At 40.7% G+C, this 18,924-nt stretch overlaps 1 protein-coding gene and 1 long non-coding RNA gene across 3 annotated transcripts in view; one reads left to right on the plus strand and one right to left on the minus strand.

Moving 5' to 3' along the window:
* The first annotated feature begins 6,121 nt into the window (after positions 1-6,121).
* LOC117517045 lies at positions 6,122-6,944 on the plus strand. The gene is made up of 2 exons (XR_004562629.1): positions 6,122-6,318; positions 6,364-6,944. It is a non-coding gene; the product is annotated as an uncharacterized LOC117517045 (long non-coding RNA).
* Positions 6,945-12,993: 6,049 nt separating this feature from the next.
* Positions 12,994-18,924, minus strand: part of jade2 (jade family PHD finger 2) — a 647,761-nt gene continuing 641,830 nt past the window's right edge. The window contains exons 12-13 of one of the 2 annotated variants that reach the window (XM_034177959.1): positions 17,318-17,463; positions 12,994-14,308 (exon numbers count right to left, since the gene is read on the minus strand). In XM_034177959.1, coding sequence (XP_034033850.1) covers positions 13,490-14,308; positions 17,318-17,463 — 965 coding nt within the window. In that variant the 3' untranslated portion in view covers positions 12,994-13,489. The remainder of the gene's footprint in view (positions 14,309-17,317; positions 17,464-18,924) is intronic. The other variant, XM_034177958.1, reaches the window with a different exon arrangement.

Raw genomic sequence — 18,924 nt, forward strand, 5'->3', positions numbered from 1 at the left:
TTTGCATAATAAATCCCACGCGAATATTTGCACCTTTACAGTATTCGCAACAGGAAGGAGAAGCTCCCTTTATTTCTCAGCTTATACATACAAACATGTTTTTACAAACCAGACAAGTGTAACTGTGTGTCTACATGGGTATTTACAAGCCTACTAATCTGTTTGATATCAGAGGATAGGGACCAGGGAGCAAAAATTCTCAACCCCCATGGGAAAAGTTTATCTAGCAGTTTCCCCTTTCATCACTTAAGGGATTACTCTGGCAGAGGAAATTGAAACTTGAGGGTGTGTGATAATAGCTGTGTAACAGTTAGTGCTTGTTGCTTATTATCAATGAAAATACATAATGTTGATATCCAGATCAGAAAAAATCAGCAGAAAAAAAAATCAGAATTCTCGGGGGGGGGGGGGGGTTCGGTTGAACCCCCTGAACCCCCTCTATATACAGGCATGATTAAACTATTAATTTACAGGCATTATACCTGTAACCTTATACTGTGTTCCATTACTTATGCAACCCATCATGTTGGCTTTTATATTTTTAATTAATTCATATCAAGTTGTAGAGATTTGCTTTGAGTTTGAGTTCAAGGAAGAAAATTTTATATTGAGAAGCCTGACTTGAACTTGAAATGACAAATTAAAATGTGTTAAATACCAAGGGACCCATTACTTTTGGTGTGCACTCTATGTATCTGGAGGTGTACTGGATCATCTTATACTGTTGAGATGCACACCCCTAATAGGTGCATCTTTACCCAGTTATTGGAATACCCATTCTAAATATTCCATTCATACTAAGCATTGGACTCAAACTTTTCTTGTGGCCTATGACCCTGACTTTTTATGGACTGGTATCAAAATCAAATTTGTCCTTGGTTGAACCTCAGTTTTTCCACCAAGTTTGGTCGACATCCGATCAAAACGCTTTCATCCAGTGAGTGTGTGTGTGATGAGACGTGAGATTTTGCGAGAAACACCCGCAGACAGTTTTGTGTACACAGAAAGCACTGCTTTATTGACTGCACTGACTGGATCTAATGGGACTGGGTCTCCACCAGGGGAGGATGGGAACTGAAGGTGGGGTCAGACGGGTTGTGGTGGGGTCGGGGGTGGGGTGCAGGTCATAGTGAGATGCAGCCATCATTAAGGCAACACAAACAGCATGCAGATACAGTCACAGGAAACATCGTTGTCTGCGTCATATTGCTTTTCAAAGTCTCGCTTAAAACATCGAAATTGTACAAAAAGGAAAATAGGTTTTCTGCACTAATGAAAATACATTTGTTTTTTTCCCCTCCTACAAAGAAGACTAATACAAGAAAATAAATATAGCCAAAAACAAAAGCCAAAAAATAATTTAAAATAGCTCTTCTTTTTATATATGTTCAATAGTTCTCTTTGCTATTAACAAAATGGTATAACATTCTTTGAAACAAAGAATACAGAAAGATAAACTCCTGCAACATTCATATTATTGTACTGAAGAACTGAGCGGAGGAGAAAAGGGACAAGACAGCAGAGATTTCAGCATCTTTATAAGGACAAATAAGACAGGAGGAGGAGCCTGTGGTCCAGCTCTGCTCTGATTGGATAATGCTAATTAAAAGTCAATTAGTGTCAATCTCTTGCCGCAGAACAATGGGTCCATATTCAAAAATTTCAAACTGTGTTAAGAAGGCAGAGAGAAAGGAGAGACTCTGTCCAAATGACCACAGGCCGAGTCAGACATCTGGAGGACAAAAGGTCGTAAAGATCTGCTCTAACTCATTAACGGCAGCACGTTGGAAGTAGCCAAAATATTGAGAACCAAAAGTGAATCAACCTTTTTTAACTTTAAGGGGGGAACAACCTGTCTGCTATGCATGAAGAGACAGACAAGACAAAGAGCTGATGCTGAGACACGGAGAAAGGACAATGAGGGACAAAAACACACGTTAGCACCAGCTGCAGCTCGTCAGGCTCATTTATTGACCGAGTGTTCATCTGTATGAACTAAAACAGTCAGACCCAACCTAGATCACCATTATCCTGTGCTATTAACTAAATTTAAGCCTGATTGTGACCAACATGACAAAATCCATGTCTGGACTCCTGCTTGCTTTGTGAGACACGCCCACTCAGCTGTTCTGTTCCTGTGGGACACGCCCACATTCTGTCAGAGTGTGAGAGCGGCTGTGTCTCGATTCAGAGGCTACATCCTTCAAAGGCTGCATTCACTAGCCTCATGCATCATGATGGTGCAACTAGACTGATAACACACACAGATGGAGTGTTGTAGAAAAAAGCAGTTGGCTGCTATATTAATGCTTAAAATGCATTTAATTGACCTTTAAAGCAACTAGGTCAATGCTGCAGAAAAAAAATAGCAAGACACTCAGCTTGCTATCAATGTAAATTTGGTTCTATAGAATGGATCTAAACATCATATAGTACATTCTCTAAAGACTTTACACAGCAGTCTTCTGTGGATTTGATCACCCTTTAGACCAATTACTTTTGTTACTTTTGTTCCTTTAAGAAATTAGTAGCAGACACCTGATGGACGAAATTCTACTGAAATTACAGTCGGTGCTACAAGATCACAGTAATTATTTACATCTGGTTTGCTGACCGCCTGTTTTACAGGTTTATAAAGGACACATGAGGATGAGACAGAGGACAGACGGACAAGGACGGAGCTTGTGGCCGTGTGGACAGACTGTGAACAGAACACAGCACAAACTCTTTTTTCTCTCGGTATCTTTGGCCGCGCTTCATTAAAACTCTCCCTCCCCTCACGTCTCCTCTCCAGAGAGCAGAGTGCAGCGTTTCTCCTCCTCACATTCACACGCCATGCGGCTGCCATTATTTGTCCTTAAAACTAAAGAAATCCTCTGAAAAATAAGGTTACTTTTGATGGTCCTATGCTTCCGATGTGCCAGATGTCGGCTGAGGAGGCTGATCAGCGGACAGGAGGAGGAGGAATTGAGTAGAAGAGGGGAGATTGCTGGTGGTGGGATGAGGAAGATGGCGAAGGCAGAGTAAGGTGTGCAGTTCATGCAGATGACAGCTTTAGTCCTAAAAAACGCTTCTGGGAGGCAGAATCTGATTGGCTGTTGGACTTGGGTGGGTAAGGCCAATGCGCCTGTGTTAAAGCCACATGCCCCTCTACGTGAAAATACTCGAGTATGACTTTGAAAAAGTCACATGACCTTCATCTTTTCATGTTGGGAGTTGGAGATGTTTGAGAATGGAACACTTAAACTGACTGATCAAAGCAGTCTTTAAAAGTTAAGGTGAGCAAAAACGTGAGTAAACCTGACTTCAAAATAAGCTCTATAGAAAAGAGAAAATCCATGCCATTTCATAATTAAAAATTTAAAAGAATAGAAATGAAATGGCCATTAAAATGAAGTCCTTTTCTGTATGTGTGTGTATATATATATATATATATATATATATATATATGAGAGCATTTTGGATTTTCTGTTTTCTACTCAACTCCTGTTCCCTCCACCGGGGAACACCTTCAACACATTTTTTTTTGGAACTTCCGGAGCACATCAGACTTTTTCCTTGTCAAAATAAGTTTTGTTTCAACACACAAAAAAAAAAGTTAGAAATGATCATTAATTTAATTTCTGCAGTGGTGTTAAATAAAAATGTGATGTGTGCAATTTGCATTTTGATGGAAATCAAACTGACATGTAAATGCTTATTCACTGGAAGGAGTTTTTTTAAGCACCTGCTCTGCAGTTTGGTCATAATTACAGTGACGTTGTGGGTTCAACATTAACATTTGCAATTAATTTAGAAATAATTTTTACTCAAATGACACAGGCACAGACTATAACTAGAACTTACTCTTGTAAAACACATTGGGGTGACTTATGCTGTGATTTGGTGCTGCATAAATAAATAATGTGAAATAAAGACCCATACTGTAATTACTATTAGTCAAAATGCATTTGCAGATGACTACAATGAAATTAGTTAAAAGAAACATCGTACTCTGAAACTGTTTGTTGTACAGGTACTGTCCCCAATTTCTTTTTCCCCCAAGATAGACAACTGAGAAAGTATATAACACAAATTTCTAAACAAAAACCGTGAGCTAGCTTTTCTTCCAATCTGATTGTTTAGCATAAAACAAACCTTTTTTCAAGCTGGCTGCACTCACCTGGATCCATCTGGGCTGGTCTGTTGATCTTTCAAATAAACAAATGAAAGAAAAAGGTGACATGAACCAAACGACTGCAGGCCGAATTATTCTGAAGTCAGCACTTGAGTGTGTGTCTGCCTCCACCACAGTTCTGCCTTTGAGAAGAGTTTTGTATGACTAAAACTTCAACCTGTGCAGGGCATTATGAATTTCGAAACCTTGAAGCCATACTTTTCTGTAATGGAGAACAGAGCAAAGTGCCGGTAAAAATGGAGGAAGCAGATAACGAGTCAGATTTCGAGTCTGACAGAAGCCACGGCAGCCAGCTAAAGCTTTACAAGAAACGAAACGAAAAAAACCCCCAAAAAAAAACCCAGCAAAGGCTTTTCAAAACACAGAAAATAAAAGATCTCCAGTAGTTGTACTTGAACAGTATTATACATTATTGTAGATGTGAAGACACTCCATCTCAGTGGTAGGTAAGCAGGTGGGCGGGCAGGTTTGTACGGCTGGCGTAGGGTGTGAAAGCAAGGAGCAGACGTCAGGTCGCCACAAAGCAAAATAAAGGTGGCCAGCAAATGTCAGTCTACAATGTATTTCTGATGACTGAATTTGAGTCATTACATTTTCAAAAGATCAATATATTAATATATCAATATATTTTAAACATAAAATTCCAGAAGCTACAAAGTGTACAGAAGCTCCAGTAATGCTGTTTACTCTTGTAAGGCCGCAGTCACACTAGAGGCTGGCAGAACAAATTTAAAATTTCTAGCAAGAGGAAGGAGTAGACTGGAATATTGGCAATGTAGTAATGTGTAAAACCTAACTACAAACTATATAAATTTACTTTTGTAACAGCTTTTACTCTATATAGACTCTGAGGTCCACTGGTGCCAGCACTTATCCAGTGTTTGTAGTGTGACACAAATGAGTTTCTGTAACTCCCATTGGATGGGACATCAGTCCATCGCAATTTCCTTCTCTAGTCAGTGCTGGTACCCATTTTCAGTTGGTCAGTTGGTGGACTGTAACAATGCAGATGAAGAGTCTTACCCCAAAATGCAGACAGGCAGCATCCCAGAGACTCAAACCCGGGTCTACATATTATGAGTATATTTCAATTCAAAGAAGTTATTTCTGAGTACATAAATTTGAGGCAGATTGAGGCAGTTGCTTGCCTAACTTTTTTTTTTTTTTTTACTTCTGCCATCTTATTCAGGTCTACAGTGCACTATAGTCTCCTTCATGCATTGTAGTGTAACAATATTTTGCTTCCTCAGTGAAATCCATTGGTTATGATTTCAGTCATTTCAACATTTTGCTGTCAAATCTCTAGTGTGAGTGCCCTTAAGAGTTTTTACTCGTGTCTGACATTTGTGTGACTTCATGTTTTCTCTAATGAAGAGACAGAACTGGCTCACCCTTGCTTACTGACCTGATGACAGCCTCAAACCACCTCCGTATGGGGCTATTCCACAGAGTGCCGTTCCTTCCTGTTTAATTCCAAGTAGCAAATCAGAGCACATTTTGAAGCATCATAGTAACTTCTTAATCCATCTTTGGCAATCTTGACTAATCTTGAAACTTGGTATATGTGGTTGTTATGGCTATCATTGGCACCAGATTTGAACTCGGGATCCAATTTTTGAACCGTTTAAAAATTTCATCCTGATTCTCGAAATCTGTGATAGTACATGGTAACTTCTGGGTATTGGGTCTTAATGGCTTCAGTCATGTTCAAACGTCTTTAAATGGGGTAGTCGTAGTGACTACAGGTTGAAACATTTTTGATTGTGCTCCATTGGGCAAAATTTGAAGCCGAAGCAGCATTGGTTGCGGTTTTTCTTATGTCTGGCCGAGGGCGCAGTGCCAGGTCGGCACTTATAAACCAGCCTGTTAGAAGGCAAAACAGATTATGCTGTTTCTTCCCATTTTTGCACTTTTGTGGGTTGTGGGTGATCAGAGTAGAATGGTGCCCTGTGGAAAAGCCCTGTTACTGGTTCAAAGAATTACCACAGAGGAAGAGAGACAACAAACAGAATCCTGGTTCCACAAAATCACCTCAGCACAAACATTCACAGCTAGTTATTGTAAAAATAATAATAAAAAAAGATAAGAAATTCACCATAAATCTGTTTTCCAATCAGTTTTGATGGAGGGTGAAATTTAACGTCTTACTTAAGTAAGAAAAACAGGTTTTGATCCCCATTTACCAGCATATGCTTGCTGAGTGCTTCCGATCTTATGCCCTACTGTGACAGTAACTAAACATGACCTTTGCTCAGCTGAGGGAGTTCTGAGGAGACCGTTTCAGTAAGTGTACTCATGTCTTTCCAAAGAGTTTTGCAACAATATCAAAAAAAGGTGTTACAGCAGTTAGTTATGCGAACTATTGGCAGGGTTCGACTTATTTGCATCAATCAGCATTGGCCTTTAGCAACTTTTCAGCAGAGATCCAACACCAGAGCTCTGAATATTGTGTGTGGGTACGAATGTGACCTGCCATTACACACACAGTGTCTACTGGCTAATTTCTCTGGGTGTAGCATTCAGTGTCTGTGGGCAAAAGTTACACTCTACTAACTCCAGCTCACTACAAACAAGATTCTTTACATCCACTATGAATAACATGTTGACTGTGCACAATATCTAGAATCTATTATCTTTTGCTGTGACGGAGTATTAGGGCCACAAGTGACCAAACAAATTGAGATTTTGAGAATACAGTTGTACCATTTTAAGAAAAAAAAAACAACATTTTATACGTTCTCGATTTATGACAAACTATGAAAATAAAGTCATGTCATTTACATACACTAAATTATAGCTTTCTAAGCACCACTTTAACATGGAGGCTGTGGATGCTCTTATGTTTAATCAACCAAATCCAATACAGTCAATAAATAAGACAGTTACTTTCTCCAAATATTATACTGACTTTATTCTCATTCGCCTTATTGAGATATCCCATAATCCCCTGCGTGCCAGAGAGTTGCTGCAGTCAAAACAACATAGAGACACCACATGACGACGATTGAAAATGAACATTATACTAATAAAATGTAATTTTTATGCTTTTCATCACGTTAATAAGAGACTGCATGCATGAGAACCTGAAAACTTGCTAAAACAAATATTCCAAATAATCTGTGTCTGCTACGTTTAACCTGCGTGGAATTTAATAAACGCAAACCGAATTTCAGATATTATATATGTATTACTCTGGAACAAACTGGGCAAACAGTGCTGTAAAGGACAATAATCAGGGCGTTAAAGAGCAAACTTCACTTTCCCCCAGAATAACAGGAACAGGAAGTGATCACAGCTCTCAGTGATTCCCATTGAAAATAACAGAGAAACAACCTGAGCTTCTCGCATGTTTACATAAAACAAACACAACAACAACATCTGAAAACTGATAATATATTCACAAGAGTTTTAGGAACAATAAAAAAAGAGTTTTATGTTGTGATGTTAATGCTGTTGTCCGTGTCCAGCGGTTAAAGTGCAGCCTGATCAGAGCGTCTCAATGCATTTCTCAATGTTACTGACATCTTGCAGCGCAGCAACCTCTTCAAAGTTTTGTGAGATTTTGCATGATTTGAAACCTCAATAGGGTGAATATGTTCGCTGTTACATGCTGTAGAACTAAATTTTTATTCTTTCATCAAGACTTCAATTCTACCCTTAATTCCCCCATCCACAATTTTGTAACTTGTAATGTTAAAATGTCTAACTGTGGCCATAACTCTCAGTCACATCTAGAAAGTGCAAAAAACAAAACAAAAACAAAAACAAAACAAACAACAACAAAAAACAAAATCAGTTTAACAGCACGTTCTTAGAATCTAAAACAAGTCTAATCTGGACCTGAAGTCATGTGAGAGAGTTGCAAAACTGAAAGATCAGAGCACATGTGAACCAACACCCACACTGCATACCGCACAGGAGAGTGATGCTTTGAAGTCATTTTCTTAGTATATATTGATTAAAAAAACCTGCAAAAGAGTCCAGTCTACAGCATCTATGAAGCAAAAGGAGAGGGCATTGGAGCCACACTGTAAATATAGAATAATAACCAGTTTGTGTTGACTAAGGCTGCACAGAACTGAAGACATAATCAATATGACTGACTTTTTTCTCCATAGTATTTTTTGTTTTGCAACCAGATCTTGCTTCCATTTAGAAACAATACCATCTGACCAAACCATCTTCACAGTCTTTGAGGACCATCAACTAAATATAAAAATACACCCAGCAGCACTGTGCAGCCTTAGTACTTTGCTACTACATGTTAAGGCCGTACACGTCAGGCCCAGTCTATTAGCATTGTTTACAAAGTCAGGCTACTCTGAACACTGAATACTGAAACCAAGATTACATTTTACTCTCTTTGAAACACATGATCGGTAACAACCACCCAGTGGAGGATTTTTGTGCAGCGTGAAGACACCGGCGTATCCTCGCTTCGATACAATTTGCTGTTGTTGTTGTTGTACATGTTATTATGGTCACTTTCCATGGAGGTTGTACTCAGTAGCCATCGTAGAAGTCCCAAATCAGTAATCTATCCGTTAGTTCGCTTGATAACCTCGGCACAAATATCAGATTGTTTTCCAGACTTTTCCACTGGATGGTGAAACAAGAGAAAAGTTTTTGCAGAAGGAGGGACGATATGAAGCTTGTACAATGGCTACACCTGAACAACAAGGGAGACCGAGATTCCAATGTCTCCAGAAATAAATACTCTCCTGCTCTTACGGGGTGTTTTCCTCTGAATGAGCTAACATTCATATAAAACTAGTCATTTTGTATGTTTTAACCCTGTTATACCTGCTCTGGTTAGTGTATGTGAACAATTCTCACACACAGTTCAGCAGCTTTAGTTGTTTTTTTTCCTAAAGGGGGTACCATGTTGATGTCACGTGCATCCACAGGGGTTGCACATTTGAAGTTACAGGTGATTGTGGAGTGGATTTTACGTTGCTACAGTGCCCCCTGCAGCAGAGGAGGTCACTCTGCTGTAACACATTGACATGGTGCCTGAGCGTACCACATCAAGGCAGGTGGAATCAGAGTTATCTGACAACCTTATCTAACATTCTTCATACTGAAAATCAGAGACGGAGCATATTTGTGTTTGTGTAGAGAAAAAGGAAGTATGCTGCCTTGAAACATAGATGTGTTCTTTGGTGTGGTCACATCAAGAAAAAGAAAAAGAAAAAGAGAGGAAGTAGATTTGACTCACACCTCTATTTAAATGTCTGTACAATCAGGCTTGGGTCAAACAGCCCTCTGTGTTGCTTTGTTTTACCCCCCACTTTCTTCCCAGATGTGCAGAGTTTATCACAGCACAGCTGGCTGTGCGAAAGCTGACAGGATCAAAAGATAACTGAAGTCCCATTAATCTACATTTCTGGGATTTGATTTGTCCAACTCGACACAAACCGTCCCGCTCAACTCAAACAGATGAGCTTCAGTTACCGACAGAGTTTGAACCCAGGGCTGATGCTCATACTGAGAGAAGAAACATGCTCAGTAGTAGTCATGTACAAACTCAAACATCGAACTTTGTCAAATAGGTTTCTGGACATACACACATCACCTTATACACACATACATACATATATATATATACACATATATATATATATATACTGTATATATACTGTATATTATATAAAATATGTATGTGTGTGTATATATATTTGGATCTACGTCTTATGTCGCTTTAAGATAGATTTGAACCTTTTCTCCTTACTTTTAAAAGTATATTTAACCCCTGAGAATACCATGGACTGTTTAAAGTACAAAATACAACTCTATGAGAGAACAATTAAATTTGTTTAAAAAAAAATATTATTTTTTCTTTTTACAAACCCTCTCAAGAACGTAAGAGTGCAGGCCTCTGAAGCTGATCATTACAAAATTATCATTCATTGAATTGGTGCAACAATTACAGCAGAGCCATTGTTTGGCAGAGCTTGGCCACTGTACGTTTCAGGCCCATCTACATTGGAATCTTTTGTTCAGGAGCATGCAAGGGGTGCACGTTAATAACTTATCACGGCCATATTTTGTGCAGTATATCCTATCAGACATGACTGGTCTATGACCAGGCCACTGACCAAACAGGAACTTGCTCTGTTCTGGGTTTTTCTTGTACTGCTTTGATACAGTTTTGTGCAAAGCTATCAGAGTCAACAACTCACCACTTCTTGAATGTGCATGAAAATAAATGTATCTTAATGTGAAGGTAGCAGTAGGATGTACTGCGAAACAGGAAATGAAGATGACACCATTGTGGGTTGGCTAATGGTGAAGGGTTTTTTATGTTTGTTTTTTAAAATAGCAGAAAGTAATACATAAGTTTTGTACATTTTATGCAAACAGCAAATGGGAGGCGCATATCTTCTTTTTGGAAATTAAGGTAACATGGCTGACTTGACAACCCTACCTTTAGTTATTGATGCACATTATTTAACTGACCACTGAAGTGGAAATAATCTGCAAAATGTTTGGCACCACTAATAATAATAGTAATTTTGTTTTTATATTCTCTATGTGTATATGCAATTTCAAAGGGGCAGCAACATGGTGCCTACATTACAATGTGGCCAAACTCTGTATATCAATGGCTCTGTACCCGGTAATGTAGTTACGGGGGCACAGAACACTGATAGTACTGCGTGGCTCTGCTGTTGCAGATGATTTGTTGATTAATGGCAAATGCTGCATTTACATCATTATTATTTCAGGCACTAGACAATTCTTAGAAGACAGGAGCCCATTGAAGCTACAGTCAGCAACCAATCCAGCGGGATTTCCTTCAGTATGATTGTTCCTAATCAGATTGACAAACGACTGATTGACTTATTGATTGTTTGGTTGATTTTAAAGATGGGGGGGGGGGGGGATTAGACAAGCGACAGAAGGCACAGAGTTTTGACGATAATTTTCCTCCAGTGATTAAGGTGGGGAAAAACAAAACAAAACAAAACAAAAAAAAAAACAGAACTCAGGAATAGGAAGCATTTGAAAGCAGCTAAAATAGGTCAGATCAAATATTTCAGCAATGCTGTGGTTTGAGAAAATTAACTTGTTTTTGAAGTGTGTGCATCTGAATGTCCCCATTTGTGTGTCTGTTTAACAGTCTGGATAAAGACTAGGGCTGGAGTCAATCTATTGTTCATTCTGTCTTCTAAAAGCTGTATTTTGATGTCTTTCATGTATGAAGGCTTTGATTTACCATTTGTGTGGACTAAACTCCAGCCCTGAATGAGCGTGTATTGTATTATACACACGAGTGCGAACTTTGCCGCTGCTATCACCAGCCAGTTGTGCTTTTCAAAGGCCGTAGGCTTATTTTCCCATGTAATCCCTTGTATATAGTCACACAGACTCTGATGTGGCTCACTGAATGTAAGTGAGGCCATAAAGACCAATAGTGACGAAGACCCTGAAACCAGCTTGAGTAATAATAATAATAATGAGAATAATAATGCCCCAAAATATTCCTTCCCAAATCACAAGAAATGGGTTCTTCAACACCCAGGAAAAACAAGAAAAAAGAAAACAAAAAGAAAAAAGAGAGAGACTAAATGTAATGTTCATTTCCTATTTCTTGAATGTAACGCATTTTAGGGCCCCTTCACACATAGTGTGAAGTTTGGACGAAGTGCACACTTAGTGTGCATGACGCAGGAATCCTGCGCAAACCGTGTAATGTTGTCCCTGTCTCCCAAGGCCTCGTACACCTGTTGCTACAAACTATTTGCACACACAAGTGCCTGTAAGACAAAGTGTATGCTGTGAACCCTCTTGCGGCAGGTGCCAGTCAAATTCCAGGTGACACGCACAAACATCTAACACCACTCGCACGGCACTTAGGAAATGTGTGGCCAGTCGCACTCTTCACATGACAGCAGACTGCAGGCAACCACTGTCGTACTGGGAGTGAAATTTGTCCACATGCGTGTGGCTTTGGTGTGTGTGCTGAGAACTGACAGGAGGTGTGGCTATGACAGAAGCGGCTGTGGTGATCTGTCATTCTGTACATCCCAGCTAGACAACACCTACCGTGTTTGGACAGACATGGACTAACACCTGTCCACTGTGAGGCATGTGTGTCTATTTGCTGTTATCAAGTGGACATAAATAAAAACATATCACTGTGGTGATATGCTGCAGCGAGCGCATGCATGGCGCGCAAATGGACAGGCTGCTTCCAGGTTGAAACAGACCGTCAGATCAGAACACGCAGCAGGCGATCTCACTGTCACATCACCCATGTTGAGCTCTATTCCACGTGACGCGGTGTCCTGCGGCGCGTCGTCCACAAGACACGCACGCGTGGTCAGTTGGAAACGTGCCAGCAGATGTGGACATGAATGAGACGAATGAACTGCTTCTCATTCATGTCATTTCATGACTGTATGTTTGTGACCACGGGTCATTTACAGAGGAACAGAACGGATCATACTTGTATTGCTCGCTTGATAAATGTGGTGTTTTTATATGGTGGGTGATTTTAATTTTTTTGTAATACTTCCTTGTTCTTCCTGATATGAGGCAGATTCCCGCAGCATTCAAAGAGCAGCTCTGTAGCTCAGTGGTAAAGTCGCTGACTGGCAATCAGAGCTTTTGAAAGGTGCGAGTTTGCGTCCAGTGGGTGGTGTGTTTTTCTCTGTCTTTTTTAAAAACTGTTCCACATAAGCGGTGCGATGTGGTCCCACAGGTACCCGCAGGTTTTTATTTTTTGTAATTTTTTCCACACAAGTGGAGCAATGTGGTCCCACAGGTACCAGCTAGTTTTTATTTTTTTTATTTATTCCACATAAGCAGCCCAATGTGGTTCCACATGTACCAGCTGGTTTTATTTTTTATATATTCCACATAAGCGGGGCCATGTGCTGCACCTCGCAGCACATGCTCCTCCTCGAAAGACACCGGCGCATGCACGAACTTCGTGCACGCCTGCCCGTTGGCGCAATGTTTCGTGGTACTCAAACTGTTTCACTGTAATGGACCAGATGTCGACCAAACTTTACACTATGTGTGAAGGGGCCCTTAAGGTCAGCTAATAAATTGCTGTTGAGTGGAGTAGCTATATGACAAGCAAACAGCTACATTAAAATTCCCAAATTCCCCAAAAACAAAGCAGTTAAAGGCTAAAGACTTTCCACTGGAAACCATGACAAATATTATGTTGAACACAACCGCTATGTTTGTATGCCATGCACTGGCCACAGATGGAGACACCATTATCCAGTGGAACTCAGACTGGGACTCTACATGGACAACTGTGTATGTGTGTTGTATTTGTTTGAGAATCTCAGTTCTTTAAGATGCCAGAATGCTCCTTCTCAGCAGGTCCTCGTTTCCAGAATGTAAATGCGGCAAGTGGAGTTTGCTGCCGCCTGAGTGCAAGTCTAAATCGCTCTGCTCACCATCAGAGAAGTAACCTTCAGTCTCAGCAACGTCCAGCAGTGAAGCTTCCCTTTGTGAAAGAAGCAAGTCTCTCTCGGGTTGGTCAGATTCCGACCCTGCCATACTTCCCCCTCCACTGGATCTCCTTCCCCTGGACTTACCCAGCCGAGAAACACGGTGTCGCGCGGCCCGTCCACGAAAGACTGCAGCTATGTCCGGCACTGTGACCCTGGGGCTGGAAGGAGGAGGCGGTGATGATCTTGCAGTGTGACCTGATGTCACAATGGTGGATCCAGCCCCTGCTGTAAAGCCATTCCCAGTGTGGATGCTGTTCCGTGGACTGCAGTCCTCTGAAATGTGACAAGAATCCATTTTGGAGATGGGGGGCTGTGGTGGCGGGTCCCTGTGAGGGTCAGAGCTTCTGGTGTGGTGGTGGTGGTGGTGCAGGGTCTTGGAGGAACCCCTGGATTTTTCCCCTTTACGTCCAACATGACTGGGCTTCTCTTCAGACATGCTGAACCTGCAGCTTTTTGCAGTAGAAGGGCTGGAACAGGCCGAGATGGCTGTATCAGACTGGGGGGCTTGAGACTGGGCCTGGGAGTTAGACTGTGGGTGTCCACGGGCACGGGACTTGTTCCCTCGCAGTTTGCGGCCCAATTGCGGGGTCTTCCAGGTGGACTGCATGGAGTTCTCCATCATTAGATTCAGCAGGCTCTCCTCACCCTGCAGCAGCTGAGTGAGAGCACAAGAAGGGGGAAGATGTGAAAAAGACAAGAAAGGTACAGGGCGAAGCAGATGAGAGGATGACAAGTGAGCTACGGCCAAATCACAGAAAAAGGACTCAATGTTATTATTATTGTGGTATTATAAAGCACTTTGTGATTTTATCTTGAAAGGTGCTATACAAATAAACTTTACTTATTTACTTACTACTAATGTTAGAGTACTGTATTTCATAATAAAGTTCTTTACTGCGCCTTTACTCTGAAATTGGAGGGTGTCCAGTTTGGTAACCTCAGAATTACATCTATAATTTTCGCAGATGATGCGTTTGTCTTGACTTCATCAGACAGTGACCACGGATGCACATTGGGCAGGTTTGAGGCAGTGTCTGAAGCAACTGGGATGAAGATCCACCACCAAATCTGAGACCATGGTCCTCTGTCGGAAAAGGGTGGTCTGTCCTCTCTGGGTCACAGGAGAGTTTATTACCCAAGTGGAAGAATTCAAGTATCTTGGGGTCTTGTTCACAGGTGGAGATAACATGGTTGTGAGACTGACAGTGAATCTGTGCTGTATCTGGAACTGAGCCAGAAGGCAAGAATCATAATTTACCAGTTGATTTACAACTCCTATCCTCACCTATGGTCATGAGTTTTGGGTAATAACCGACACAGAACAAAGTCATGGACACAAGTGATTGGGGGAGTTGATGGTCTAGTGGTTAAGGTGTTGGGCTTGAGACCAGAAGATCCTTGGTTCAAATCCCAGCCTGACTTGGGAAAGGTCTTTAATCCCCTATTGCTCCCAGTGTGTAGTGAGCGCCTTGTATGGCAGCACCCTGACATCGGGGTGAATGTGAGGCATAATTGTAAAGTGCTTTGAGTGTCTGATGCAGATGGAAAAGCGCTATATAAATGCAGTCCATTTACTATTTCCATTTACAAGTGGCAGAAACGAGAGTCCGCTGAAGGGTATATGCTATTACATGCAGGGATGGTGTTTGAAGCTTTGAATAGTGGCCAAAGTAGCCAGCTGAGCAGTTCAGGCATCTGGTGGGGAGACCCCTGGTCATCTCGAGGGAGGTCTTCCAGACACATCCAACTGGAAGGAGACCCCGGGAAAAACCCAAGACATGATGGAGAGATTTCATCTCCCAGTTGGCTTGGGAACACTTTGAGATTCCCCATGAAGAGATCGAGGACTTGTTAGATGATAGGGAAGTATGGGATGAGTTGCTTAACCTGCTGCTACTGTGGCCCAGACAAGCGGTAGAAAATGAATGAATGAATAGCTAGACAAATGTTTCCAGGTGATCACCAGGGTAAAGGGCCAGATCTTTTTTTCACGTTAATTTTAGCTTAAAGGCTTCCCCCCTCGTTTGAGAGCCCTTTCGGTCATGGTGATGATGCACTGTTTATATTGCAATATATGGTATGGGAGGAGGCTCTCTGTATAAATCAGGTTAAAGGTAGGCCATGTAGCATTTCTACAGTATGTGATGTCACCAACTCAAGCTCCATTGTCAGTTCCTTACTTGTTCATCCTGAATTTCTGGCGGACCTTTAGAATTAAAGTTTATCAATTCCAGGCTGTTTATTTGGACCTACCTCCTCAATGATGCAGAGTTTATATGATCCCGGTCTTTTTTATATTTTCTGTGTTTGTGGTTCCATAAATGTTAGAGAGATGGCTCCTAAGGAGGAACCTGGCTTGTAGCTATCCATCCAAAATTTTGTTCCAGATTTGTCTTAATTCTTTATACTTTTACACTGGCGTACAGCACCGCATACATTGTGATATTCAGATATTTTGACAGCTTTATTAAAATTTTTGTAAACCACCTTGGCTGCCGTTTCCAATATAAGTGTGGTGCTCGTGGTTACTGCGCTTGCTCCCAAAACAGATGGTTCCCAGTTCAAGACCACCCATGTCCACTCTCCATGTACATCTGGAGTTGTGTCAGGAAGGGCATCATTCAGTGTAAAATTTGTGCCAAATCAAGATGCGGATACATATCAGTTCTGCTGTGGGAACCCTTAGCCAAAAGAAATTATTTTTATTCTTTTGTTTATCTTGTAATATGTTTTATTCACTTTTATACCGTGTATTAATTCTACATAATTTACTTGTAAAATGCCACATTTGGTGCGGTATTACATTTACACTCAGTGACATCCACACACTAATAAATGGTAAATGGACTGCATTTATATCGCGCTTTTCCATCTGCATCAGATGCTCAGAGTGCTTTACACATCAATGCCTCACATTCACCCCGATGTGAGGCTGTTGCCATGCAAGGCGCCCAATACACACCGGGAGCAACTTGGGGATGAAGGATCCGATCAGGCTGGGATTTGAACCGAGGACTTTAACTGAAATAACACTCTGTCAGAGGTAATTTTTTATTATCACATCTACTGCTAAATTAAATATTATGTTGTCATTGCTTATTTCTGACTTATTTTTTTTTCCTTTCGGTGTTTGATACAAAACCCTCTAACACTAACAGTGTAACGCTGAAGGCAACTGGTAAAGCAAAGTGTTTGTGGACAAAATCATTTTATTGGCTAATTATTGGCGCATAGAAGAGAATGTGGTTGTTTAAGTTGGTAAGTGTGTATTATCAGCTTATTTATTTTACTTTGGCAAACATGAATTTCAAATGGATCTTGTTAGAGTTCCGATTCTTGTCCTTCTGAACAGATCCCTACTTGGATCCTGGCACCAATTTTCTCCACCAGATATGTGGACTGAGACACAGTTCAAGAAGTGAGGGACTGTTTGTTGCTGCTGCTGATTTCAGGTGTTTGAATTTTGCTTGACTGTAGAAAAGCAGACTGCAACTGTCGTACGCAGACAACATTTCTGAGCAAATCTGACAACTTCAATATTCTGCACTGACATCAGATTTTTTGTAGCTTTAATGTACGGGTACGTACAGTAAACTATAAAATGTAGATTTCATGACCTGACAATGACTTCACCTTTCTTGACTCACAATACTGAAAGCCCCACCTGGTCGGAGAGCAGGCTGCCGCTCTTATCCCGATGTTGTCCACCCAACGCCCACTGGCTTAGCATGTCATCAGCGGTGATCTGGACTGACTGGGCGAGCCAGCTGTCGAACAAAGAGTTGTCCAATGGGAAGGACTTCGACAAACCTGAGCAAAAGAGACGTGACATTTGGATTGATGGTTGGAAAGAAGATGAGGATGAGAGAGGTAAGTGATGCCAAGATCAAGGAAGGACAATGGTAACGATGAAAGAAAGTGGGAAATAGGAAGGAACAGTGACAGAAAATACAGATCAGTGAGTTTATTCATATTTTATATTGAAAAAAATCTTTCATAATACAGGAACAAACAAAAAAGTGCACAAAGCTTTTCACAATAACACTTTTAATCCCACAAATGTAGCTAAATGCTCTTCACTCCATTTAAAGAGACACTAAACTTAAAATGACCTTGTTTTCTTTGTGCAAAACAACAGGATAGGAAGTTTTTGTTGCAGTAGAGCACTTGATCGACGTCAGCCCTCTCTGCTGTTCTTCAGAGCACTTCAGGGAGCCTTCTGTCCACACATTGTGTACATTTTGTTTGTGTTTGTGTTCTTTTTCTTAGAACTTACAATATGAACAAAACGGAGAAATACCACCAGAAACTGTGGCGTCATTATAATCAAAGTTCAGGCAAGACTACACGACGCTATGCAAAAGGACATGAAGACCGTTAACAATGATATAATATTTTGAAGTACTGTATGCATACACACCACATTCTTTCACACTACTTCCCACACTTTCTCTCTTTTGCCGTAAAAACATTAGTGACTTCTTTGACTGCCACCATGTTCTATGTTGGAAATGTTCAAGAGGGCATGCACTGCCACCTAGTGGATGCTTTGCTTAACATCTGCGCCAATGCAAAGAATATATGGAGTCATGTCGGCACGATGGTAACATCGTTTTAAACGCAAGGATAGATTTATGTACATAAATCTATCAAGCGCGGTCACTCAGTTTTAAAAAATAAAGTTTAAGACACAATCAATGATTTAGAAATGTTCACATATCCATCCCATGACTTGTATAAAGTAAACTGGCTATAAAAGTGCATTATCAATAATTTTAAATGCAGTTGGTCCAAATACTTATAAAAGGACTATGTATAAAGTGATAAAACTTTGCAGACCTTGACTTCACATACGATACTGTGATATTTGTGGAATCAGTGGATCTCCTGATTGCAGAATTTGAGAAGCTGAGAAAGAAATTGAAGTGTCTGAGCATTCAAGTGTCCTGGATTATGAAAAAAAATCCAGGCTTTCAATCACTTCTTGGATGCAGCCAACAGAGCCGTATTTGTATATAGTTAAAGTGTTGAACTTGTTGAAAGACTGACTTATCTTAGTAGTGATATTCATGTTTCTGGGTCTTTAGTCTTTGATATTGAGAGATGCCTGGGAAGAGCTTAAAGAGTCATAAAGCTGCTGGAAGGAGGTGTTTCATGATGCCAATATGCAAGACAAGAAGGTTCAAGTCCTCTGGGTCCCAGTGTTACTTGTTTTACTCTATAGTTGTGAGACTATACCCTTGGTTGTAGGGTATGCATAGTTGAACTGTA

The sequence above is a fragment of the Thalassophryne amazonica genome, chromosome 9 (genome assembly GCF_902500255.1).
Source record: "Thalassophryne amazonica chromosome 9, fThaAma1.1, whole genome shotgun sequence".
Classification (NCBI taxonomy): domain Eukaryota; kingdom Metazoa; phylum Chordata; class Actinopteri; order Batrachoidiformes; family Batrachoididae; genus Thalassophryne; species Thalassophryne amazonica.